At 48.9% G+C, this 27,324-nt stretch overlaps 2 protein-coding genes across 5 annotated transcripts in view; one reads left to right on the top strand and one right to left on the bottom strand.

The window, feature by feature from the left end:
* The first annotated feature begins 820 nt into the window (after positions 1–820).
* Naxd (NAD(P)HX dehydratase) lies at positions 821–27,254 on the top strand. Its single transcript, XM_047552075.1, is given in 11 exon segments — positions 821–1,139; positions 1,141–1,204; positions 7,174–7,324; positions 12,221–12,266; positions 13,212–13,300; positions 15,493–15,601; positions 18,355–18,405; positions 18,494–18,598; positions 19,245–19,365; positions 20,457–20,577; positions 21,489–27,254. Coding segments are annotated over 11 exon segments (1,107 nt in total). The 5' UTR covers positions 821–1,040; the 3' UTR covers positions 21,640–27,254.
* Cars2 (cysteinyl-tRNA synthetase 2, mitochondrial) overlaps positions 24,511–27,324 on the bottom strand; it is a 38,693-nt gene continuing 35,879 nt past the window's right edge. For 3 of the 4 annotated variants that reach the window (XM_047552070.1, XM_047552069.1, XM_047552074.1), the window contains 3 exons: positions 27,226–27,324; positions 24,901–25,107; positions 24,511–24,671 (listed from right to left, as the gene is read on the bottom strand). In XM_047552070.1, coding sequence (XP_047408026.1) covers positions 24,600–24,671; positions 24,901–25,107; positions 27,226–27,324 — 378 coding nt within the window. In that variant the 3' untranslated portion in view covers positions 24,511–24,599. The remainder of the gene's footprint in view (positions 24,672–24,900; positions 25,108–27,225) is intronic. The other variant, XM_047552071.1, reaches the window with a different exon arrangement.

Here is a 27,324-nt window from a genome sequence, read left to right as displayed (position 1 = left end):
TTTGTTTTAAGCAACAAGTACAGGACAAACTGAGGTTAACAAAGACATTAAGCCATCCCGAATGGGAATAAAGGATTATAATCGTACACTTTCAACTGAGCCAGAAAGGTTAGTTCCTCATCTATGAGTATAAAAACCCTAGACGGCAGGGCCGGCGGCCTTCGCCTCTTGGGACCCTCCCTCCTGGCGAGCTCCTTTTCTCGGTTACTCTATAAACCCCGTCACTCTGCTCCCCCACACCCTCGTGTCCATGGATTTCATTCTTCGAATTCGCTAGACAAAGAGCCCACCCGTCCGCGCTCCGTGCCACCCTTTCAGGGGCGCTGGCTGGAGCACATGGAGCCACGGGGCAGCCACGTACTGAGACGGGGACCGCGGTGGGCAGCTGGGGTCAGCGGCTGGACTGGGAGACACCTACGTGGTGCAACAGTTGGCTAAACCTCGGAACCGAAAGAGAAGGAAAGGCACGTCATCCGGGCAGCGCACAGCTGTCCGCAGGGCACTCCGCCTGCTTTCTGCCCAGCCTAATGACAACCTGACAGGTGTTGCAACCAGCCTGCCCGCCGGGCGGTCTTCCTACTCAATCATCTTCCCCGAGGTCCGTGCAGAAGTGACCGCTTGGAATAAACCAGGTCCCAAATCCTTAAGACCCACCCTGATTCACCGGGTTGGGCACTGAGCGTGTCAATCCTCCGTAGCCCGGTGTGATTGGTGGAAATGGCCAAGGGGTGGGGCGACATCTGTACTACGCCAGTTGGGGTTCCGCTTCCGGCGGCGGCTCTGGGGCTGCTGGGAACCTGGAGGAACGCCACCCATGGTTGGGGCTCTGACCACGGTGCGGGGGCGCACGGCACACAGGAAAGAGCGCCCAATGGCTGTGGTTCCGGCGGCGCCGCGGGAGCCGCTGGGAACCCGGAAGGAGCGCCGAGGACGGCGGCTCAGGCCGCAGCGCGGGGCTTGCCGGGAGCCTGGGGAAAGGGTGACTGCGGTTCCGGCCGCGGCGCGGAGGCCGCCGGGAACCGGAAGTCCGGAAGTCGGCTATGGGTCTGCGCTGTGTGGTAGTGCGGGTCAGCGGGCGAGGTAAGCTCGGTCCCCGCCTGCCCGGGGATGGCCACTCGCGCGGGGCCCGGGGCTGCGGTCGCCGGCGCGGCCGTGGCGGCGCTGCTCGCGGCCGCGCTCGCGCTCTATGGGCCGCTGGACGCAGGTACCCGACCGCGGGCTGCGGCTGCGAGCGGGCGGGCGAGGCGGGCGGCGGGGAGCGCGCGGCTCTCCGCGGGTCGACCCGGCCCGGGACGACGCTCATCAGGCCGCCGGCGGCCCGGTCGCGCCACCGGAGCCTTCAGCGCCTGGGACTGGACTGGTCAGGCCCCGGCCTGGGCGGGCGCGGGAGGCCCGGGACCCCACCGCGGCTGTGGGCCCTGCAGCTTCCTAGGCGGCGGGTAGGAGAGGAGTAGGCCGAGGGGTCCAGCGGGTCGCTCTCCTCGCGTGGAACCCACGTCTCCTCCCGCTGCCCCGTGGCTGCCCAAGCGGCCGCCCACCTTGGCGGGCCAGCGGGGGACAGGCAGTAGGGGTTCCGTGCGCCGCGGAGAACTCGGGAAGGCTGGACCTCGGGGTGCACTGCTGGCCGTGGTCACGGAGAACGGGGTTTGGCGCCTGGTGTTGAGCGAACTAGGCCTGAATGCGCTGAGGGGGCCGCTCTCGAGACTTCTCTCCGTTGGTGGTTGTTTGCTTTACATTTAAGTATTTCATGATTAGTTGGCAGGGTTTTTCTTTGCACTTATTTAAGGTTTCATTATTAAATTTTTGTCAACTTTATGAAAAAATAATTCTAGGCTTTAAAACTTGAACGCCATCCAGACGTAGGATGTGTCTCAGTTCACTTAAGGATTGCGGTCACGTGCATCTGATTCACATTCACTTAAAGCACTTTTGGTACAGAGAAGCCACACTTCTTTAAAACCAACGAAACCCAAACAGATGTGACCGGTTTTTCCAGCCTGAGTCGTTAGGAAGACAAAGTGACTTATATAAGTAGCATTACATTTTAAGTGTGCTCTCGGCAAGGCCTTTTATCCTTCAGAATTGGTGTTTATATTTAAATACTTCCGTGGATAGATCCAAATGGTGTGTGGCAGTAAGCCAACTGAAATTCGATGCACTCTATAAAGTGTTGGGAAATTCAGTTGACTTTGGTGCCTTTTTTTGGTCCCAGGGGTTGAACCTGGTGGTGCCCAATCACTGAGCCACCTCCCCAGCCCTTTTTATTTTTCCTTCCCAATTGTTTTTAGAGGGCATTGATAAAGATTTGCCTTTTTTCTTATAGTTGGTGAGGTGAATAATTTTGCCAAAGAAAAATTTGGTTTGCCTTTACATGACAGTATTTTGGTGAATTTTTGAGAGGTGTATTTTCCTTTGGTGGATTGGTTGTGTGGCTTGATTTGTCCATTACTGTTGGTGTGTCTTCAGAGGTCTTTCTCTCTGGGCCTCAGTTTCCTTATCTGTAAAAGAGGATAAACTAGCTCATTGTGAGAAGAGTGAACCACTGTGCCTTGAATTCACCAAACACTGATTGAGTTCTCTGCTCTTTGGCAGTCTTTTTTGGATGCAACTGAGGGTGGGTAGCCCACACGGAGACACTGTGGCTCCTTTCAGACAAGGTGGGAGTGAAGTTACCTACTGCAGGCAGAATCTGGTAGGGTAGTGATTCTCATCAGCCCAGACAGGAAAATCTGTTTTATAACCAATTAACCCTCATACTTATAGGTCAGTGCTGGAAAGATCTGACAACTACACATTTAATAATATTGCTTTGCCTTTGGCTAGCACTGTGAATTTTTAAAATTACATAACAAAGAGCTTTTTGAAACTAAACTTTACAATTACAGTTATGCTTTTAAATCAATTATATTTACATTATGCTTTTATCATAATTCCAAATGCCTACATTTGAGAGCTACTTCTCTCATGTGCACATCTTCAGGTAATTCTGTTTTCAGAGGATGCTTGCTATCCTCAAGGGTTCTTGGACCTGGCTCGTACAGTAGCATCACAGCTCATAAACTGGGGATCCAACAAAAGTCATTTTTGGGGGGGCAGGGGCAGATAGGAATTTCACTTCGTTGCCCAAGTTGGTCTTGAACTCCTAGGCTCCAGTGATCTCCCTGCCTTCTGAGTGCTGGGTTCACAGGCACTGTGCCCAGCTCCCAACAAAGTCTTGAAGTGTGATGGTCCAGCAGAGGAGGGAGAGGTAAGTTTGCATTGGTGGGTTGGTGAAGTTGTTGTGAAGGTGTTTACATGCGCACACTTTGGGCTCCAAAATAGCAGTTCTGTGTGAGGAAAAGGATTGCTCAGCAATCCCCAAGCCTGTTCTCTGGATAACATAAAGATTGCTATATGAATGTGGTGTGAGGTTTTACATAATGATAAGACACATTTTTGGTTTATGATAAATGAGGTTTTTGTTGTTCTTTTTTAGTTGTAGATGGACACAATACCTTTACCTTTTTTAAATTTATTTTTATGTGGTGCTGAGGATCAAACCCAGTGCCTCACACATGCCAGGCAAGCACTCTACCTCTGAGCCACAATTGCAGCCCTGATAAGTGAGATTTAAAAAATTAAAATGGTTCACCTATGGTAGAAAAATCTGCAACATAGACCCTAAGCAACTTAGTGAGACCCTGTATAAAAATAAAAAAGGACTGGGGATATGGCTTAATGGTAAAGTGCCCCTGGGTTCAGTCTCCAGTACCAAAAAATGAACGAGCAAACAAAAAAACGTGTTGGGTCTGTTAGTATCTTAATGAAGCTTATCTTGAAGTGAAGGAAGAAGGACATGCACTCATCATTATTTGAGTAACAACAAAAAGCATTATTTGCCTTAAAATGTGTAGACTTTAAGCTTGTTGACACTCAGCCTAGCACATCTCTCCTTTCTCAACCACAAAAATCAGAATGGTGTTGTGCTTACACACCTGTGCTGAACTGTGTGCTGAACTTGCACACCTGTGCAAGTGTGGATGGGGACAGAAGAGGGGTCTCAGGCAAGAGGAGGCTCATGTGGCACACAGGCACATCCACGTGGTGGCTTGGGGCTGTGGGTGCTACATCTCACCCTGCACAGTGGACGTGTCCTGGGAGCGTGGGGATGACATGGTTATACTGTGGTCACTGCTCTTTCCTCCCCTGGTTCCACATCTGCACTGGATACATCTGGGATTTGTGCCACATCCATTTTGGCAACAAGGACTAATCTTGCTTCTGTGAGAGATTTGACAATGTCTAGCATTTTGCTGTCACAGTAGGTGTGTTTTTGGGTGCACCTGCTGCCACCTGGGTAGAGAGACCAGAGATGGGTTAGCATCCTGTGTTGTATAGACCAGTGGCACAGCAAAGACGGAGCTCTGCTTCGTTTCTGTAAATGTATTAGTAGAGACGTGTAGTATTTTTATTTTTAATTTTAATTTTTTTAAATTGTAGATGGACACGCTTTATTTATTTATGTTCACGTGCTGCTGAGTATTGAACCCAGTGCCTTGCGCGTATGAGGCAAGTGCTGTACCTCTGAGCTATACCCCAGCTCATGTGTGTAGTATTTTAGAACCATAATCTGCAGGGGACGTTTTGTGATGGGTTCCTAATCCTTCTGTTTTACACTCTGTGATGCTTATGTAGTCCTTTGTTTTCCTTAGTGTTCAGACATCATAACGAAAAGTTTCAAAGTCTTTATTCATATCTTACAGCTTACCTAGAAATTTAGAGGGAGAATGCTGGTAAAGTTTTATTATTTGTGAACTTTGCAAACATTGTTCTGTTTTAAAGAAAGAAGTATGTGAAAATTTTGAAAAAAAAATTTTTTTTTTTAACAAATGTTTTGCACTTCCCAGTGCTGCAGGCCAAACAAAACAAAATGGCACACAAAAAAGTTTCACACTTGTTGGAAGAAGTTTTACTTGACAGAGTTTTTGCTATTTTTTGGTCGTAGAGGTTTTACTAAAGTGCTTCTGCAAGCATCACTGACGGGAGGCATGGCTCCTTCCCCAGTGTCGGTGTGCAGCGAGAGCTTCATGCTGTGAGCCAGGAAAAACACTGCAGGGCAGTTCAATGTATGTACTCATCTATTTCTGTATTTTTGCAGTACTTGAGGTTGACGTAGGGCTGCTCTACCACTGAACTACACCCCCACCCTTTTTAAAAAATGTTTTGTGTCGGAGTCTCACTAAGTTGCCCAGGCTGGGAGGATTGCAGATGTGTGTGCCACTGTGCCTGGCAACATTTCTGTCTTTTTAAATATCCTTCTTTAGACAGATTAGAGAAAGTTGTTTGGTATGTGCCCCTTAGGTGTTGCACACATGAAGCGTATTTCTTTTTATTTAGTGACAAATAGTAAAAATGATTATCATTTCCCCAAACTGTCTTTCCTTACTGAATGTTTTTTCTAAATGTTGTGAACAACAGACATGGTGTCCAGTCAGTTATAATGGTGATTATAATGAATGATTAATATAAAATAATATCTCAGTAACCACTGGGAAGAATTATTGACATGCTAGTTTGGAAACAGAACTTAAAAACCAGCAGTCTGGCCTCCATACAACATGAAGAAATGTATTTGACCATAGGGATATTTTCCATACAGCTAAGTGCTTTGTATAAAGCTATGGTTTACAAAGACCTGAAATGTTGTAAGGAACACAGAACAGTCCTTGAGTGACTGGTAAGTTTGGATTCTGTTAATAGTTCGTAGATTTGAAAAAGCATCTGTATTTCTTGTTCTCCTGGTTTTGTAGGAGTGGACATTATCTGACATTCTTGTATTGTTCAGTCAGGATGTTATAGTTCCAGGTGCCGTAAGGTTTGGAACAGGTACCTATCAGGCATGTTTGTTACTGCATTGGTTGTCCCTCAGCGTTCAGACATTGTCCTTAGATCTCATTGTAGCAGCTCCCAGTCTTTGCTGCAGCTCATCAAAGGGAACGCAGGGGAGAGCTTTTATGCTGCTCAGTCTTTGCGTGTTGAAAAGACAGTGCAACCTTGGGTGTGACTGGACACGAGGGAATGAATTGGGAGGAGAGAGAGATTGTCCCAGTACTTCTGTGACCTGGCCTACATCTGGGTTGGAGCTGGGATCCCAACACCTGGAGCAGAATGTGGCTCATGATGACAGGCTCTGGAAACAGCTCTGAAGTGAGCCTAGTGGAACCTTTCCCTGGTGGGAGGTTCCCTGTGGATCTGGGTCTGTCTTCATTCTGCTTTGGTTTGGATGTTGATGAAAAGGAGGTGGGTTGATGGTAATTAACGTGTCTTCTACCTTGGGGTCTGAACATCTAACATCACCTAAGGCAGTGCATCTGCTTGTTAAAGAAAATACTTCATTGCTTGTTGAGCGAAAAGTAAAACTGGAGGGGTCAACAGAAAAAGTTGTTTTCCTGTGAAGAATAAGTGCCTTATTTGAGAACATACTATTCATATTTGCAAATATCCTTTAGGTCTAGAAAGATACATGCTTTATTATCTATTCATGCACTGGGCATCAGAGTGGATCAACTTTTGAAGGCTGAGCTGTCTTAAAAATTAAGGCAAAATTTATAACTGCAGGAAGCTTGCAAGAAAGGCCAATTGAAATATATCTATTAGGAGACAATTCACCGTGATGAAATTATTCTAATATGCCACTTTGAACCCAATTTAAGATATGTAATATATTTAGAATTCTATTTCTAGGTTATTTAATTAGTATCCAATTGAGTGTCAGAAGATAATTAGGAAAAACAGGAGGAATCTGTCAGACTTGAATGTAACAGAAGGTAACAAAAGGGAGCTTGCTTTCCAGTTGTGAAGAGAGGAAAGACCTAATAAAGGGAAATAGAAATGAAATAAGATAGTTTATTAAGTGATAATGCATTTTTTTAAGTTGGTAAAACTTTCTAGAAGGTTAAGTTGTCCTACAAAATGATAGATTTCAAAAATAAACTTGGCATATACCGCTTGTGAATTTTTTTTTTTAAACATTTGTCTACAAAAGTAGCTAAATCTTTGGATAAAAATCTATAGTATACATATTGTCAACTTTGGAAAGTGTTTTGGCTAATGGGGTATTTGAAGTCTCTCGTTTTTGTGCATGAATAGGTCTTTATTTCCCTTTCTGAATGATGTAATTTTCCTGTTTTTCAGTTTTACAAAGAGCCCGTTCACTGCATGAAGCACACTCAATAAAGGATATGGACAGCACCTTTCAGCTGGTGAGAAATATCATCCCTGCTCTCACTGCCAAGAAGCACAAAGGGCAAGCCGGCAGGATAGGCGTAGTGGGAGGCTGCCGAGAGTAAGTAGTGGCTGTGTTCAGAACGCCCAGCCCTCCCTACCTGTCTGTCTGCTTACACCAACTGTCTGTCTGTCTAGTTGGAACCTCATAATCATTTCCAAATGTCGTCTGATAAGAGACTCGAGTGTTTTTCAGGATCAGCTTCCTATCAAATGGGGGAGTCTGAGAAGTCTGGTGGAATTGCTCACTGGTGTGTGTCAGTGTTCGGGCTTTGCTACTGCCCTTTCCCCTGTGTGGTTTTCTGTATTTACCAGTCTTCATGTCACGAGGTTTGTTTGACTTTCATAACCAGGGTGAAGGCACTCTGCCAGCTCTTGGCCTACTTTGCAATATAAAGATATTCCTGGAGTCTTGTCTTTTGCTTTTATACACTTCGCAGCTGTGTTGGGCACAAAAGGATTTATGAGCTTTCCTTGTGTATACATGAAAGCAGTCCTGCCCTGGCCACTGTTTCTGCTTGCTTTCCATTCCCACTTATGTGATATCTCTTGGTCTACCTGCATTTTCAACCATTTAACATATATTTAGGTGTATTTTATTATAAATATATAGCCAGATTTTGTTCCTTAACTTAAAACTACAATAAGTGTAGCTAGTGGTCACTCTTTCTACCTAGGAAGCAGCACAGGGAGAGTGCTGAAGATGGTCTCCCCTGTCTCACCACATGGTTCCGTCTATGTGACCCTCTTTGTCCTTACTTCACAGTTGGACTTAGAATTCCCAACTGAACATGTAACATAAATTTAACTGTGTGTCATGAGATGTGCCATGTTCATTCTCCTGCCTTCCCTCAGATTGGTCCTTGGTAGGGATGTTTTGACTCATGGCATCTCCCTGCAGAGTGATCCTTTGCACGGTTTCAGATCCTCTGGTATCTTGTGCTTTGGCAGCCAGTGGCTGCAGGCTGCAGCTTCTTAGGCAGTGGTTGTGGTCACTTCCTTTTCTTTTAGCTTCCATTTTGCACCTTGGAAGTCTGACGTGAGTCCTGTTCTCTTTGAAGTGGTGTTTTCTTGCTTGGGTATTGGTACAGTTTCTCCAGGCTGTCTGGCTGTGTGGTTTTGTTTTTGTTTTGTTGTCATCAGTCTGATCAGTGCCTGATGAGCTCTGCTGAGCTGTGAGTCCCCTCAGGTGAAGCATCTTGCCTGTTACTGGTGCTGCCCTGTCTTCTGTCCTGAGTCCCTTCTGTGCATGTTGGTCCCTGGGTCTGCCTTCCATGGCCTGGCATCTCCTTCACCATGTTGCTTGTGGCTCTGCTGTTTCAGTGTTCTCCCACCTGAGCTCTTAGACCTGAAAGTCTTTTCCTACTTCTCCTGGGCCCAGCCCTGCTCTGTGGGTGCTCAGCTTAGTCCTTCCCCCTCCCATTTCTTAGAGTGCTGGCTCCCAACTTTGTCAGTTGAGTACTGGAGAACATCTTTCACAGCAGGAGGCCAGAGTGAGGGCCCCCCCTGCTGGTGAAAGACAGCAGTTTCTGAGTGTGAGTCTGGGCAGGCAGTCTATCCAGACAGAACGTGAACTCTGTGGAACAGAAAGGCAGCTCTGACCCTGGGTTTAGGAGACAGCCCTCTCCTGATCTCAGGACTAGAGGCCACTTGTGCAGCCCCACCAAGCCTCGCAGTGACAGCCCTTGAAGCCTTCATCCCCGGAGACAATCTATGGAGCTGGGATATTTCATAGATCCCCCACGCCCTTTTCTGTGCTTTGGGAAGTCTGCATGGGAAAATTGGCTCAGTGTTTCTTTTCAGATAAGTTGAGTCACATAGCACTCTAGGGTAGAGTTACCTGATGTAAAATGTCTGCTAGACTAACCTTGGAAAGAAGGAACACCTCTGTTCTGATTATGAAAGTGAAGTCTGCCTGTAGAAATTTGAACTAGAGCAGCGTGTAAAGCGAGCATTCTGTAGTGTCCCATATGATAATGAACATCACAGATGTGCTGTTAGCCTTCCAGACTCTGCAAAGATGTGCAGCTGTGTTTTACAAAAAAAGGACCATGGTGGAGGTACTCTGTTTCATCTGGCCTTCTCACCTTGCACTCTTTTCTGGAATTCTCTCTGTGCTGATTTATGTGGGTCACTTCTTGACAAGTGGGTATGTGGTGTTCCCTGCCAGGATGGGCCAGGACTTGTTTAATTGGTCCCCTGTTGGTGAGAAGCTAGCTACTTCTGCTTATCTTTGGTTACGTGTGGCTGTGGACATCCTGTACACATAGGTCCTTGCATACCCATTGGTTATTTCTGGAGGATCAAGTCTAGAAGAACTTCCACTGGATCAGCATGCATTTCAAGCACTAGTAACCTTTGCTCCACTGTCCTCCACAGCCCAGATTGCACTCGGGTGCACGCTAGCAAGACACTCTGCTCCTGGGCGTGCAAGTGAGGGAGTGGGCTTGCTGGTCTGGCAGCAGGGTCGCTCTTACTTCAGTGCATCTCTTGGCTGAGGCTCTGCTCTGTGTGGGGTGAGAGCGTGTGAGCTGCCTGTTTGGTCCTGTCTTTTGCAATTTTGATACTTTTTGGTGACACTGGTTTAGAGAAGGCCATGTTTGGAGACTGTGTGCTGTGTTTGTCCCCAGTTTGCTTCACTGCTTGAAGCGAATGTACCAGTTGCAGTAGCTCATCTAATGCCCCAGGCAAGGGTCTTCCTTTCTGTTCTTGAGGTGACAGTAAGCACAGTCACTCACACTCTCACACTCACACTGAGAGCATTTGTTGGTGTCTTGCTGTGAGAACCCAAAGACAGAGAGATGGGAGCACTGAGGACACATCCTATGGCCCCCTGCTGGGAGCCAGCCCCAGTAATTCCTGGGTTCCTCAAGGATGAAGGATGGGTGGAGTTGGCGCAGAGGAACAACAGGAACCCCTGGAGCAACTTGAAGCAAGTGCTGCTCAGTTTTATTTTAGCTCTTCTTTTATAGAATTAAGTAAAGCAGGATGAAACAAGACACAAGTTATAGAAAAATTACCACAAGATTTGTCATTAACCACACTCTCCAGCAGGTGTCTAACACATAGCGGGTGCATTAAGGTCAACTTTCTATATTCACTTAAAGTTACTCACATAAGCAAATTACAGTGAAAGATACTTTCCTCTTTTCATCCTACTGGCCTTTGTTTATCCTCTGGTGTCAGACCTGTTGTCAGCATAATGACTCTATTTTGTTTTAAGCTAATTTTACTGAACTGCTAAGCAAAACATTCACTAATCTTTAGCTCATATTATAATGTTCTTGATTTAATCTTAAAGGTCTACTCTATTACCTAAATAAGCTCAGTTAAGACTAAGTTAGGTTATTTATTGCCAAACAATCAGTGTGAGTACCTAATTTTATCCTGTTATTTTTTATGTCATTGATTTTCCTCTACCTATTGTAATACATGTGAGACCTAAGCCAGCGTAAACTACTCATAACCAATTAACATACAATGAGGGCATTTGAGCTTAAGATAATATTTTTCTAGTTGTTTGCGTATGCTGTTTCTTTGTTCTTTCCAGGGTGGCCCTTGACATCCAAGCCTCTGAAGGAAGGACAAATATTGGACATTTGTCCATTTACCATAAATATTAATTATTTACCATTTTCATTGTACACTCCTGTATACGGAAGAGGTGGATCTGTGGGAGGTGGGTCCCTATCCTTTATTTGCTTGTTTCCTTCTAGGTGGATATAGTAATACAAAGCTGCTCCCCCGCCCTTTCCGGTGCAGCCATTTTCCCCGTCTCCCAACCACTTGTCAGTCTCTGAACATGCTAGCTAGCTATTGGTTCATGAGTCAGCTTGCAAGTACCCTTCTCCGTTATTGGTTCCTTGTTAGCCTGGCGGAATTCAACTGCTTAAGGGTAGCTACCCCACCATCTTTTCTCTTGCTTTCTCTCTCCTACTCACTTGCTTTCTCTCTCCTCCTCGCTTTTCCACTCTCTCTAGCGTGCGCCCTTTCTCTTTCCTTTCTCTTCCTCTCATTTTCTCTCTTACCCAACAGGGAGACACTGTGTTTGCTTAATAAACTCCCTTATGTGATTTCCTGTGCCTGGCATGGTTTTCGTGGGTTTTCTTACAGATACTACAAATGTCCCCCAATCTTGTAGGCTAAGTAGGGTGGTCCTAGTACTATGGGGACAATAAGTTTCCTGTTCTGTTTGTTAGGTCATTTACTGGTAAAGCATTAACTGGGGCAGGTGTGGTTAGCATAGGAGCAAGCGGTTCCTGTAACTGTAGTTTTCTGGAGAACTTCTCAAACTGTACTTTTAAACTTAGGTGTGATATTGATACATCTTTTAAAGCATTCCTCATTTTCCCCCAAGCTCCGCAGACTCATTGAGGCTAAATTCTTATCACAATAATCACGGAATATGATTTGCAATTGCTTAGTTATAAGTGTAATTATAAGAAATCACCCAATTCCTAGGAGAGATGACAGAAGCAGTTTCCTGGAATGGTGACCTTGCCAAGCCCTTCCCCATGCTCGGACCCTGTCAAGCAGCATGGTGGAAACAGTCCCCGCCAGCCCCCATCTGGTCTCTGGGGTCCTTTGGCTCTGGGGCCTGGTTTCCTCCTGACTGCCATGAGCTGGTGGACCTCTCTACCTTCTGTCCAGCAGAAACCTACAGCCAGTTCTACCTCATCATGCTTGACACAGAGAACATAGTCCCCAAACCAGCCTATGACTCCGCATTTGATGCAGAGATGTTGTGTGCAGAAATTAGGCTTTCCTGGTTTGGATATGTGTGTGGCCGTTCACTGAGCATCTGCTAGGTGCTGCGAATGTGCTGTGTGCCCCGTGTCTTAAGTCATTTATTGATAATTTGCATCTTATAATCTGTATTTTTATTGCTAAGCTGTTTTTTACTGTTAAAGGTGTATTCTCACAAAAGTTTTTTTGACTGTTAATATCTTCGTTTTAGGTATACAGGAGCCCCATATTTTGCAGCAATCTCAGCTCTGAAAGTGGTAAGTTTATCTAAAACTACTCTGTTGGGGATCTTTGGTAGAGTTGGGTTATTTAAATATGATTAAAGAAAATAGTTCTGGGGACTGGGGTTGTGGCTCAGTGGTAGAGCTCTTACCTGGCATGTGTGAGGCACTGGCTTCAATTCTCAGCCCCACATATAAACAAGTAACTAAAATAAAGGTCCATTGACAACTAAAAAAATACTTGAATTAATTTTTAAAAAAGAAAAATGGTTCTGATAGACTTCTCAGTAACATCTTAGTTATTGGTAATAGAAACACATTTAAATATATCCTGACCTCTTGTGCATTAACAAAATAATGCAAATTGAAATACATTTTTTTAAAAATTAAAGTTATATTCATGTTGTACTTCACAAGAATGATTCTGGGATGCCTTTTTAGGGCCTTGCATAAGAAACTGATGCCTTCGTTTTTTATATTATTTAACTCAGAACTGGGAATTGAACCCAGGGCTTACCACTTCACCTATACCCCCAGCCTTTTTATTTTTTATTTTGAGATGGGGGTCTCACTCAAAAGCAGCCCTCCTGTCTCAGCTTCCCACGTGACTGGGATTACAGGTGTGTGCCACTCTGCCCAGCAAGAAATTAATGCCTTTGAAATTGCCGGTTTCCCATGCATTTGATCAAGTGGCACGACCAAGGTAGTGTGGAGTGGCTGAGCTGGTGTGACTCTGCCCTGCCTCCAGGTGGTGGTAGTCGTCTGGCTTAGTCTCCAGGCACTGTCTTCTGCCACCTGTCTTTTCCTGAGGCCATCTGGTTGTGTCCTAATTGCATAGTCGTGTTGGTCTGTATGTGGAGTGAGTGCTGAGTGACTGGGATGGTTGGATGTCCTGTTGTGGGCTGAGCAGCTTGTGCCTGAAGCTGCTTATGGGGCTATGGAGGGTGACCTGCTCAAGTTGGCCTCTTGTCTTCTTCTCAGGGTGCAGATTTGGCTCATGTGTTCTGTGCCAGGGAGGCAGCACCTGTGATTAAGTCCTACAGCCCGGAGCTGATCGTCCACCCAGTCCTGTGAGTCTGGGCAGGTGGATTCTTTCTTGCAGCAGCTTTCCTTAGCCCCAAGCATTTCTCACCAGCACTGAGTTCTATTAAGTACTGCTGTACTCAGAATTGGTTGACAGGTGCTATCAGGTATAAGAAAACCATAGTGAACCCTATGGTAGGGTAAGACAGACAGTGAGACTCTGAGGGGAGAAATGTGGGAACATAGTGACCGTTAGTGCCAGAACTTTTACACAGGTGCTCTGGCCTCTCAGGAGTGGTTGGAGGTTTCAGGGTCCAGGTGAACTCTGTGTGGACAGGGTTGCCTATGGCAGAAAGTAGGGGACCATTGGAGGGTAATGAGACCCTCTCTCATTCAGCAAGCTTCCAGGTGGCAGTAGACATCTGGCTTTGTTTCTAGGTGTCTTCTGCTGCCTGTCCTGTGGTCTAGCTGTGTATGATCTTTAGGTAGAGTGAGTGCTGAGTGACTGGGATGGTTGGACATCATGGGTCATGGGTTGAGCAGACAGACACTCTTCTGGCTTCAGTGGGTTGACAGTGAACTGAGCAAGGCTCCCTGAACTTCCCTTGACAATGGCCATGTTCTCTGTGCTCTCTAGGACACTGCCACTGAGCACTGAAATGCAGCCAGTGGGCCTCAGGAACAGAATTTTTACTTCTGTTCCTTTTCAGTTACATTAGTGTTTGCTAGTGTTACTACCCTGGAGACAGACAAGTGAGATCACACAGTGTGTCGGGTGGCGAAAGGACCATGGAGCCAACTAGCGATCCCTGACAGAGGACTACCAGGTGAGGGACAGGGAGGCAGCACAGAGTGACATTCTAGTGAAACCCATGGACTCTTGGGAGGCCTTTCCCCACAGGAGCTCTGGGCATGACCTACAGCTATAACAGGGAGTGCTCACGTTGGTGACCAGAGATTCAGGGCCAAGCCCTCCAATGGCGGGGCCATTGTAAGGGGCGAGCAGAGGCTTGTCAGGTGCTCTTAGGTATGAGCTTTGTGACCAGCGTTGTGAGGTTCCTACCGGCACTTAGGCAGGCAAGTCAGAAAGGACCTGATGCAGGTATATCAGGAAAGTAAGGCCCCCACCCCCTGGGATCAGCTGGCAGATCTGGTAGAAAAGGCAGGCAGCACAGGTGCCCTTAGAGCGCTAATCTGAGTGTGTTTTCATTTAATATAGTGGGGCAATCGTAGTGTTGGGTGGACATGAAGATCAGGAGCTGGGCTGGCTGTTTTTGGTTGCTCTTAGACATCTAAGTGGACGTGGGTAGTAGGTGTTGGGTCAGAGTGCATGGCAAGGGAAGGCTTTGGTTTGTCATTCACATGTGGACAGCATTTGAAGCCTGACAAGCATGAGGAATCACATTGGCAGGGGGCTTTACCTGGGAGCAGAGAACATGGGTGAAGGAAATAGCTGGGGTGGGGGGCAGTGTCCAAAGTCAAGTCGAGAACTGTTTTGGGGTAGTTCTAGAAGGGCCTGTGCCCTGAGGATCATTTCAGGAGGGGGACTAGGAATGATGACCGCATCTCACCATTGGGGTGTTCGTGACCTATAGGAGGCTTATGGGGAGCAAAGGGGACAAGGACCTTGGCAGAGCGGGCTCTCAGAATCTCTGAGCTGGAATGCTATGCAAGAAAGTGTGTTGAGATGATGACAGAGCCTGTCTGTCCTGAGTGGGCGTCAGCAGGGCAGGACCAGGGTGTGGAGTGCCTCTCACGTAGGGTCAGATAGTGTGAAGTACACCATGTGCCTCCATGTGTGTGAGATGGAAACACACTGGTGGAGGAGGGTGGGGATCATCGCAGAATTAGCCATCATGACTTATCCTAACTTGTTTTAAATGTTGGAAGCTATGCATGTAAATTTGGCTGTGAAAAATCAACCAGTCCATGGAAATTTAAGATGATGTGATGCCTGAATTCCGTGGGGTATCTGGATTGGCTTTGGAACAGGAAAGGATTTTGGGTGGGGGCAGCTGGTGAATCTGACACAGTCCATAGTTGACTCACTGGCATTACAATGCCCATGCTGACTTAGTTGTGATGAGATAATGTGGGCATATGTGATGTTGGCAGAAGGAAATGTGATAACTTACTGTATTGTTTTTGCAAATTTCTTGTCAATCAATTTTTTCAAAATGTTTTAAGACACAACTAAATGAAGGCATTAAGTAAACCATTCTGCCTTTTCCTTACTTAGTGACAGTCCAAATGCTGTTCTTGAGATGGAAAAGTGGCTCCCCCGGTTACACGCCCTTGTCGTGGGGCCTGGCCTAGGTAGAGACGGCCCCCTCCTCGACAGTGTCAAGGTAAGTTGTAGCATGGCCACTCGCTGGCTGATCTTGGAGCACAAGCATTGCGCTTGTATTCTCCTGGCACAAAGGCCGTCGTTCAGCCTTCCTCGGCCTCCTCTGGGAGTAGCGAAGGTGGGCAGATGTGTCATGAGGGGTAGAACTCTGGGCAGCGAGGCCAGCGGTAGACCAGGCATGAGTCTGCTCTTCACTCTTGGTTCTAGCAGTGACACTGAGCAGCAGGATCAGTGTGGGGCTGCTCAGAGGTTTCCTACCTTGTGTGATGTGGAGCTGTGTAGAGTTGAGTGGAAAGAAGCTTGGTTCTGGCTCAAGTGCCCTCCCCAGGCTGTCCCTCTTGCTGGGGTCCCTGGCAGTCACTTCACCTTTGGGGTCAGCGTCGCTGCCTTGTGAAGGGACAACTGCCCCACCGGCTGTGAGCGCCACATGTCGTAATGTGTTGAGTGCATTGCCCAGGCGGGCACACTTGAGGTCACTGTTGTGAACCACCCTAGCTGGGGTAGGGTTTCCTGAGGGCTGGTTGGCATCATCACTTTGCTTTTCTAGGAGTTGTGCATTTAGGGACGACAGCTTTGTTAGTCTCTTTTCTTAGTAGAGCTTCTCCACCCTTTACTGAGGTCCTCATTAGGTTAAGAGAACCTGTGCCTGCCCTCTTCTCAGCCTAGTCACCTGTTCTCAAGACTCACGGCCACTGGGCAACAGGGCCTGCTGGTTCACGCCATGTGTGTACACGCACACGCTCACTCTTTTCACTCACCCAGGATTCATTACTCCGAGTTCATTTTATGCCTGTCTTCATTTAAAACGATGAACTTTTTTATTCTAAAAAATTGAAATACAGATAAGTACCTGGGATCAGGGAAAATGAAGAAGGGCTAAGATGGCATGCTAGCTGTGTCCTGAGCCTTCAGCTGCCCAGTGTTCTCTGGAGAGCTCTCCTCACCTCCTGGGCAGAAGTGTCTCTGGCATGCCCCTGCCCACACTCCACAGCCAGGGAGAAGCCGCAGTGTGTTCAGGACAGTGGGGTTCGAGTCTTGACCCCACCCTGCAGGTGCCACTGGGCGCTTGTGTGCCATGGTGCTGTCCTGCTGAGGCTGGGGAGGGAGCCTCCAACAAGTGTCTGGCTGCTTGTGTTCACTGGAGTTGGCAGCACACCAGATGGGACTACATCCCTGCTGTTGCCATTGCCTCAGTTTGCTGAGAGGGCTTGAAGAGGTGGCTCCCGTCTCCAAGTCCCCAGGGCTGAGCACTGAGGCTGCAGTGGGAGGCTAGGCTGGGGCAGGCTGAGGAGGGGTGCTGTCACCAGGGGGCTCTGCACGGCTTTGCCTTTCAAATAAGATGAACCAAAGGTCCACGAGAAAGGCGGATGTGGGGAGCTGCTGGGTTAGGTGGACTTTCCTGCAGGGCCCAGTGAAGAGTATTGTAAAAAGGCAGGTGTGCACTTGCTTACCAGACTTTCCAAACAAGGCTTTGGGGTATCTTCTGTGACCAATCTTCAGTTCCAGCCTGTAGGATGAGAGCTGGGCTTTGAAGTGTCACTCTTCTCAAACTCATGAATTGTTAAGAGTTGTCACTGAGGAGAAACTATTCCTGGCAGGTGACAGGGACTGGGATGACTTGAATTGAGCAATTTTGTTTTTAAAACTTTAAAATTGATAGTAGAGGGCTGTAGCTCAGCGGTGGAGTGCTTGCTTGGTATGCACAGATTTCTGCATTCCATCCAGTGACAAAAGAAAAAAAGAATCCATGGTAGATCTGTTTTTTATTTGCCTCCCAAAGGGACAATTCGACACGTGTCCCCTGCTATTCCTGGTGCCTGGAGACTTCTCTCTGTGTCTTTTACAACTTTGAATTTGAAATTTTCGTTTTTTATTGGAGCATTATAATTATGCATCCTTTTAAAGTGAACAGTTCTGTGGTTTCTAATGTATTCATAGAGTTGTGTGCAACCATCACCACAATTGATTTTAGAATCTTATCATTACCCCAAAGGAAGCCCCAAGCCCCACAACCTCCTCAGTACCTGGCAGCCACTAACCAGTCTCAATGGATGGCCAATTCCGAACATTCTGTGTGAATGGAATCATATAAAACAGTAGCTTTGTTCACGCAGCATAAGTTCAGATGCATAGTTCATGTTGAGGCATGTTGGGAAGACCTTTCTCCTGACTCAGCCTGGCATCCTGGTTGAAAATCAGTTGGCCCTAAGTGTGAAGCAAATGCACACCTGCCTTTTTACAACACCCTTCACCGGCCCTGCAGGAAAGCCCACCTAACCCAGCAGCTCCCCACATCTGCCTTTATTCCTGGACTCTCGTCTCTGCTGGGTCCTGTGCATGCCCAGGTGCCCCTTACGATCAGCTGGTTGATTTGCAGAATTGGCAACCGGGATTTCAGTAGAGATTATGTTGATTTTTGTAAAGAAGGTATTATTAAAAAATACATAACTAATAATTTGGGGAATTTCCAAGAATTTATATTTCTCATCTCTGAATCCAGTTGGGAATCTGGAAACACTGAGTCTTTGTGGGCTAGCCTAGGAACCCAGCTGGTGTTTCCAGAGTTTTCTGTTGCCTGTCTTAACTCTTGTTAGATCTTTGGGTCTTTCTTCTTGTTTCTTTGGTCCACTAACTATATTTTCTTGTGTTTATTTGTTGGTGACCTGACGTTACCTTTCTTGGAAGCACTGCTTTGCTTTAATTCCTCTTGAGAGGTGACTAGCTTGTCACTCAGTGTGTTTTCTTTGTGGGCAGGGCATTTTGGAAGCATCCAAGGCCAGGGACATCCCTGTCGTCATCGATGCGGTGAGTGTGGCCTCCCCTCTCCCCATAGAGTGGGTGTGGGGCCTCTAGGACCTTCTCAGTGAAGAAGATACAACCTTGCTGTGCACAGGATGGCCTGTGGCTGGTAGCGCAGCAGCCAGCCCTCGTGCATGGTTACCGGAAGGCCGTCCTCACTCCCAACTACATGGAGTTCAGCAGGCTGTATGAAGCAGTGGTGAGTTGGGGCTTCCTGTGGGGTGGGAGCTGAGAGCGAGGGACGGGCTCTATGGTTCTGCTGAGCCCATCCTGTGGGCCCATCTCTGCAGGGACACACAAATGCATGCCTAGTAGTTGTGTTTTTAATGGATTCCCACGTGCGTTTCACATGCTAATGTGCGACACGATGCCTCTTGCAGCTGGTGCATCTAAGTGAGTGAGTGATGGTGGGGTGGGCTTGGGTCACCCCTGCTGCACGCTATGGCAGGTTGCTCCGCTCTTTCCTATAGTGGCTTGTCTGAAAAACACAGGATGATGGCATTTGCTTCAAAAAGTGAGGACAGAACGAAGCAGCACATAATATAACACCTGAGTTCTCACACAGCAGGTGTCGTGTGAACGTTAGCTCATCGTGATTCACATTTCTGTTATTCCTGAAAACCTTTTGGTCTGACCAGGTGAAGGACAGGCCCTAAAGCAAGTGTGGTCAGCATCCACGGGAAGGACTTGCTCCAGGCGCATCTGTCAGCCTCGAACAGGGGCTGGCTCTTCCTCTTTGGGTACAAGCAGCTGAGGCTCATGGTGGATGGGGCAGGGCTATCCATTGTGGGCCTCTTTGGCCTGTCTGAAAGACTTGGTTTCCTGGTTGTCTCCCTGTGTCGTAGCTCAGAGGTCCTGTGGACAGCAGTGACCCCCATGGATCTGTACTGAGGCTCAGCCAGGCCCTTGGGAATGTGACGGTGGTCCAAAAAGGCGAGCATGACCTGATCTCTGATGGCCAGCAGGGTGAGTAGGAGCTTCCCTCTGCACAGCAGTCTGCGTCGCCCCATGGCGAGCCTCGGGAGACCTGATTCACACGGTCAGCTGGAGCTGGCAAGTCCTGGTTTTGACTCCTCACTGTTCTACATGGGAATGCGGTAGCCAGGAGAGGTGTTTCAAGCCATGGCTGCAAGGCTGGGTGTGTGCCTGGGATGGCCTGCTGCAGCAGCTGGCAGGGAGGCAGTGCCCTGGCCAGCATCCACAGCCTCCCGCCTCCCTCTCCCTGGGGCATCCCCATTGTTGAGGTTTCTGATGTGTTTTGTTGTTCTGTTAAAATGACTGGGAGATGAGGAAAGTCTTGGAGCTGACGTTACTAGTGGAGTCCCAGGTGCCTTCTGGGCCTGAGGACTGTGCAGCAGGAACAGAGGGGAGATGTGCAGGGAGTGTCTGAGAGAGGGTGCGTTGTCGCTTTTAGCTCTGAGAGAAGTCCCACCCAGTGGACCATCATAACAGGTCCTTTTTAACAAGGAACTGTTACAAGAAATGTTGGATTAGGAACTTGAAATCAAGGTAAAGGAGCATTGAGATAACATGGGGGTGGGTGTGTGCACACATGCACTCACACATGCAGTTACAAAAAAGGACTTGAAACTTGAGATGAGGCTTACTTCCAAAGACACTCCTGATTATAACAGACTAGAACATTGGATTTTCAAAATACTTTCCAAAGGGAGAAAATTCTGAGAAGTGTAGGCATCAGTAGTATTGAAGCAGGTAATGGAGGCATTTGTACGGGCTGGCTTCGAGCATGTGGGTGTGTCGGTTCAGGTGCGCCTTGAAGTCGGGAGCAGTCAGGGCGTGTGTGGGGAGTAGGCTTGGGTTTCGGGAACAACCCAGTGTTCCAGCTGCTCTTCCTGGCACCTTCCTCAGTGACCGGAGAGAGTCTCCACTACCTGCTTGGTGCAGGACACCTCGCCTCTGAGTGCCTGTGTCTTCCTCTGTAAAACAGGCCAGCTCACATCCTTGTTAGAACCAGCAGGGAAGAGCTGCAGGTGCACGCCAGCGGCTGCTGAGCGCAGCGCTGGCGTCTGCACTCAACGTTCTCTTGTGCTCTGCAGTGCTTACGTGCAACCACGAAGGCAGCAGCCGCAGGTGTGGCGGGCAAGGAGACCTCCTGTCAGGCTCCCTGGGTGTCATGGTGCACTGGGCACTCCTCACTGGACCTGAGAAGACGAATGGGTATGGCCATGTCTTCATTTGTCCTGTTTTGAGATTGTTTAATTTTGTCAGCTGTTTCAGTAGCATGTACGTTTAATCCCTTGAAAGGTTCCAGATGAATGGTCAGGGTTACATGGGTGACATCCAGGGCAAAAGGTCAGCCCTGTCCATGGAAACTGTTGTTCACACACCGTGCTGGGCCCCAATCCCATCAGGCCCTGCAGATGGGGCCTGGGGCTGCAGTGGGTTTCACAGCTTCTGCTGAACTGTCACAGTTAAGGCCACTGTTCTAGGAGTTCACTGGTGGCCTCTGTAAACCAAAATATTAGGGTAGAAAGCACACAGGCTGAAGGGATGGCCTGTGTAGATATCTGTCGTCACAGAAGTATTTAAGACTGCAGGCAGTGCTTATATCTCAGTGAGCCAGTTTCCCTTCTTTGAGCCCATCTTTGTGACCATGGTGACTACACATGCTGGGGATAGGACAGCCAGCCTCTGGAGGCTGGCTGGAGGCGCCACTCGTCAACTTGGTGGCACACTGCTGGGATGATAATGTTGCCACACCTGTGCATGAAAACCTGGGACCAAACACCCAAAGTGGATGTGTCTGTGTGGACTTGGGCTTTGCTCAGCTCTGCAGGGCCAGGAGCACAGGCACACCCAAGCAGGCTGCTGCAGAGGAGGCCCTCTCCCTTCTTACCTGCCTCCACCATGTCAGAGATACCTCCCACGGGGAATTCGGTGTGCAGCTCTTGAGCTTTTGTTGGGTGATGGAGCCCTCCTCTGGGCTGGCAGGCTTGAGACTGCAATGTGGAGTCTTAAGGGTGAACAGGGCTGCAGATCAGAGCCCGCAGGGGTCACAGCCCACCATGCCCCTTGTGCTGCTGGCCAGCCCTGTGGAGGCCTCTGATCCTCCCCTTCCCTCCTCCCAGCTCTAGCCCGCTGCTGCTGGCCGCCCTGGGCGCCTGCTCCCTCACCAGGCAGTGCAACCACCAGGCCTTCCAGAAGCACGGCCGCTCTGCCACCACCACCGACATGATCGCAGAGGTCGGAACCGCCTTCAGCACGCTCTTTGAGACCTGAGCAGCGCAAACTGGAAGAAAAGTGGCACCAGACTGGGGCACGCACCTGAACTGGAGACCTCATGTCTGCGTGCCGAGCCCCCAGTGTCCAAGCAGCCAGTTGCCTGTGAGGGTTTGGTAGAGAATTTAGGAATTGGGACCTACATTTTCTGTCTGAACTGAACACGTAGTTGGGAATGTCACGACACTAAGCAGAATCCTCCAGCATTCTTCTTAGGCTTCTCAGCAGTTGCCGAGGAGAAAAAAGGGAGGCCTGTGGGCCACCAGTGGGGCTTCTGAGAGCAGCACCCACCGCTCCTCTGCCACGCTCCCATCTTCTCTTCTGGCGGCCGCTCCTCGTGAAGGCCACGTTTGCTTTTTAATCAAGGCCTGCCAAGGTGCTGTGTTCACTCTTAAGCTCTTTTGTTTTCTCAGTGCTGACTGGATGTTGGTTGTGGGGTTAATTTATTAAAGTGATTCAGAATTATCTTGATAAACATCCACTAAAACCTTTTGGAGGCCCTGTGGGAATGCAGAGTAAACCTGGGGCAGTGGGGAGCACTGAGATGCCCCCACCTTACACTCTGATCTACGGCTGTGCCCACACAAGCCCCAGCACAGCAGCATGATGCGGGAGGCCTGATGTCCCTGATGCACTGGAATCGCTGTGCAGGGAGTGAGCAGGCTAGACTTGGGAAGTGGCAGCCTTGCTGGGGTGACAGCATGGAGGAGACCCCAGGGGAAGACTGATGTCACTGTCACTTCTACTTTCAAAACAGCATGGCTGTGTCATCAGTTATATGACCAGTCCACTAAAGAAATTGTTAACTCTGAATTCCAGTAAATAAGACATTTTACTGCACTATTGACCTTGGGCCAATGCATGATGTCATACAGTGTCTGACATTCTTGCTCTCTGGCCCCGTTTCTCAGGGGATGTGGTCCTTGTGTGTGTGTGTGTGTGCTGAGAGTTGACATGCCTTTCTTCCCCACTTTGGAGGGCTTTCTGCACTTGGTGTCACTCACAGGTGGTACCTTGCAATTCAGAATGGTCTAACTCTGTATTAGAGCACTTGTCTAGCATGGGTGAGGCACTGGGTTCGATCCTCAGCATCACATAAAAATAAATAGAAAAGGTATTATGTCCATCTATAACTCAGGAAAAAAAAAAAAGTCTTGATGGTTATCCTTTATGTTCCTCCAAGTACTGGAACCCAAAGCTTGGCACATGCTAAGCAAGTGCTCTCCCAGTGAGCTACAACCCCGGCCCTTTTTATTTTGAGACAGGGTCTCGCTAATTTGCCTAGGCTAGCCTCAAACTTGCAGTCCCTGCTTTAGACTCCCAAGTAGCTAAGATTATAGGCAGATGGTTGTACTTTCTTTAGATCTAGTTAACTTTAAAGATTAAAAAAAATTATTGCTACTGTTATGTCAAACTTTAGAACCTATCTCCATGTGAACTATTCTGGAAAAATGGCCTTGGTGCTTTTTCTTCCAGGGCAAAAGTCTGGTAGCTGTTACAGAGTCGGCTTACTTAAGCGTGAGGTTTGCTGAGTGAGGACGCTGGCAGACGTCAGAGAAGCAGTGGCATTCTCCCCAGTGCCTGCCAGTGTTGCGCAGAGCCACCTGTAAGCCTGAAACAGCCACCTTCCAAGGAAATAAGGCTCACCAAAGTCACAGGAACCGGTCACGCTTTCATCACTTAAGCTTCCACTCTGAATAAGGCAATAGTCTTCGCTCAGGAGAGGTGGGGGGTTGTCATCTAGGTTATTTTAATGCAACCAGCTGCACCCTGCTCTTTGACAAACCCACATGTACTCACTAGTTCCAGCCAAAGACACTTACACTGGGAGTGCCCCTGGGACCTGGCCAGCAGCAGCTGGGGGGGTCAGGTGAGCACTAGTTTCTCCCAGGAGTATTTGGCTGTGTTGTCATAAGGTGCACTCTGGAAATCCCTCTGCCTTAATTCAAGTAGTGATTCCTGAATGACATCCTTACCAGGAGGCTGGGGTGCCAGTGCCTTCAGGGCCCCAGGGCTTCAATAGAGACAGTAAGCTAGGTTGTAGCTGCACCAAGCCACATGCTGCTACAGGCATGGGATCAAGAGCAAGGGCCAGGAGAGGGTCTGGCCCAGGATCTGCAAGCTGGGGAAGCCACCTCCTGCTTGTTCCAGGGGCAGCTGTGGCGCTCCACCTACCTATAGCCCTGCAGGATGTTAGCTGTGGCTCTCGTGTGCTCTCCTCAACTCCAAGGACCTCAGCGGTCACACATCTGGCTAATGGAGTCCCTCTTAGGTTCCTCCTGTGCAATCTGGTTCTGGGGTGCAGGGCCAGCTCACATCCTAGACTGCTGATGGCTGATGTGACTTCATTAAACCAAATATCCAGTCTGGACACTGGCACTACCAAATTATTTTTTCAGACTTAGACACCAGTGGGACAGCATCCTTTCCCTCTTCATTTTAATACTCACTGTTAGGGTTTGGATGAGTTGTCTCCCAAAAGCTCATGTGTGAGATGATGCGAGGTTTAGAGGAGAAACTATTGAATCATAAAAGCCTAAATCCAATCACTGAATTAATCCCCTGATATAACTGAGTGGTAACTGAAGGCAGGTGGGGTGTGGCTGGAAGAGGTGGATCCCTGGGGGCGTGGCCTTGGGGTACAGATTTTGTATCTGGTGAATGGAGCCTCTCTCTGCTTCCTGATCGTCACGTGAGCCACTTCTCTCTGCCACACTCTTCTGCCATGATGTTCAGTGTCACCTTGAGCCCTGAGGAATAGTGCCTCCTGTCTGTGGATTGAGACCTCTGAAACCGTGAGCCCCAGGTAAACTTTTCTTCCTAAAATTGTTCTGGTCGGGTCTTTTAGTCACAGTAACGAAAAAGCTGACTGAAACACTGAAGAGCCACCATTGGAAACTTTAATATAAAGTTTTCATCAGAAGCTGCATGCGTGTGTGGGCCCCATGGCTGCTCCTTCCTCAGCTCCCTGGCTTCTGGTACTTCATCCTGGGATCCAGCAGTTCCCATGTGGAGGCAGTGCTGCTTCTGTCCTAGAGAAGGAAAGTTTAGGTCCTGAGTAGACAGCAGGTCACCTGACCCAAGGGTGACGGTGTGAAGGAAAAGAAGCACCCGCTGCCTGGAAAGGCACGTTGCTGTCCTCCAGAAGGCCAGTGGGGCAGGGGAGGCTGAGCAGGACCTGGGCCCAGACCCTTCCGCCCTTCCATGGTGGGACGCAGTGGGTCTCTAGCCTGTCAGCCCCCTCTGGGGGGCTGCTCTCACCTTAATGTTGATGCCGTGCATGGCAAGGTCCTGCCGCAGTGCATCACACGCCTCCAGCAAGGGCCGCCTCTCCTGGAGCATTTGTCGCCTGGCCTCCCCAGTGGCCTCAGGTGTGGCAAGTGCATACTGCCGGACCTTCAGCCGGAAGCGCACCAGCTCATCCACCACGCTGTGCAGAGTGGCTGCACTGCTGTCTCCTGGAATGCACTGAGCCCAAGGCCACATTGCAGTGTGCAGCAAGCCAGCATCCCTGCTGGGGACCTCATGGGGATGAGCCATGGGGGTCTGGCTGCAATCTGTCAGCCAAGCTGACACCCAGCTGTGTGTCCATGTGCACATAGGCACATAGGCTTCAGGGCCCTTCCTCCTGAAGTGGACCCAGACAGCAGCCTTCAGGTGGGGGAAGTGAATGAGTTATTTTGACAAGGGTCAGGCATAAGTTGGCCATGGGTTTTTTACTTAACATACTCTGGAAAGCCTTGTCTGAAAATAAACATACATGCCGCAAAGTCCTGGTCACCTTAGGCCATTAGAGACTTGTGTCCAGACAGACCTGGACTCCAGTAAGGTGAGCCAGTCTACCAGGTTATGGGCAGGTACCTAAAGGAGCCAGACTTGGGACCTGCTCTGGAAACCCTGTAGCCCTCTGTTAAGAGCCAAGGAATTCATAGTAGCAAAAGTCCAGACAGATGTGCCAGGCTTGGGCAGAGAGAGCAGCCTGGACCAGGGACCAGGCCCCAGTTCCTAAGCAGTGAGATGCTCTTGAGTACAGCCACTAAGCAAAAACAGCAGTCCCCTGTTAAAGCAGTAAATGGCTCTGCCCCCAAAGCCAGCAGAAGACCCTGGCAGAGACAAAAGGCTCAGCAGAGACGGGGCTGCAGCACAGCTCGGGCGAGCAGGGTTCAGCCCACCTGGACAAGGACCCTGCACACCTGCAGTACCGGCCTTTCCACATTAGCAGGGAAAGCATGTGCAGAATGGCCTTCCTGAACGTCCTGAAGCTGCTGTGTGTAGCAGTGTGAGGTAGGCAAGGAAGAAGGGACCTCACATGGGGCCTCAGCCCAAGAGGGTGTCTGTGCAGTGGGCAACTCCAGGGGCAGGGTTCCTGCACTGAGGGTGAGGCAGGCATGCACACAGAGCTGGCAGCTGTCTGGGGAGGGGCCAAGAGGCAGCTCCTCCCTGGTCAGAGGGTCTCCTATGGAAAGGGACAGGGCAGGGGTGGGCCCTGGGCCGCAGTCAACATAGATGTATATGGTAGGGTCCTAAGTGGCTTCAGGGGCATGTACACCCCAGCTTGACACCCTGCAAGGTCTGGCGCTGCCAGCTCACTCTGTGCCCTGTCTGCATATCTGGAAACCTACGGAAAAGAAAGGCCTCTCAGAGCAGCCCACAGAGCTGCAGCCTCTTGCTTGGAACTCCACGAGGACATCCAGGGGAGGAGGGAGGCTCCGCCAGCCAGGTGAGCATGGAAGACAAGATTCAGCTCGCCGAACACAACAGGGAGCCGAGGCCCAGCTGGTTCCCAGGACTCACAGGCCTCCCACTTAAAGGGAAGGAGCACATCACACTGAAGCCTGGCAGCCTTTGCCCTAATGCTGTGGTCCATGTGTCACCAGAAAAGGACACGGGCCTGGCTCTGCCGTTCCTGCCAGTGACGCACAGCCAACATCATGGACTAGACAGAAAAGTCCCAGCATAGCTGGGCTGATGCTGGGAAGGCCCTCACTGGGGCAGGTGGGGAAGCCCAGAGGGTGCCTGAGACCAGAGTGCTAGTGGTGGCCACACCATGGTCTCGCACTCAGGCCTCAGCTCTCTCAGATGACTAGGGGAAAGGTGTTCCCATCCTATACGTGTGACCCTTCTGTAATTCCTGAGTCTCCAAACAAGTGACTGCGGCTCAGGCTCTGGCTCTGCGCATACGTCAGCCCTCAGCAGACTCAGTGAGGGCTTGAGTGGGGTTATTTTTTGAGAAAAGTAACACATTTTAAAGCAATAAAATGTTAATTTAGTACTACAGTTATCCTTAAAATGAGCATTTAAAAAGGAAAACTGCTATTGTACCATCATGTAGGTATTCCAGAAGTAGCTTTTGGGGAGTGAGGGGAGGGAAGGGTGCAGGGGAGAGGGAAAGATGGTGGAATGAGATTGACATCATTACCCTAGGTACTTGGGTGTGATCTCACGAGCAGTGTGACTCTACATCATGTAAGACCAGAGAAATGACCAGGTATGCTCCGTTCATGGACAATAATCGAAATGCATTCTGTTGTCATGTTTTACTAATTAGAACAAATAAAAAATTAAAAAAAAAAAGATAGGACATACCTGCTGATTTGCTAGAGAAATTCCAATAGTCTCAAAAAACTGTTCAATGTAGGAGACGATGGCACCAAACACAGCAGGGCTCCTGGGGCCACCAGGCTC

Source organism: Sciurus carolinensis, chromosome 5 (genome assembly GCF_902686445.1).
Source record: "Sciurus carolinensis chromosome 5, mSciCar1.2, whole genome shotgun sequence".
NCBI classification, from domain to species: domain Eukaryota; kingdom Metazoa; phylum Chordata; class Mammalia; order Rodentia; family Sciuridae; genus Sciurus; species Sciurus carolinensis.
The sequence above is the reverse complement of the archived record's forward strand: the minus strand, read 5'-3'. Positions and strand labels throughout refer to the sequence as shown.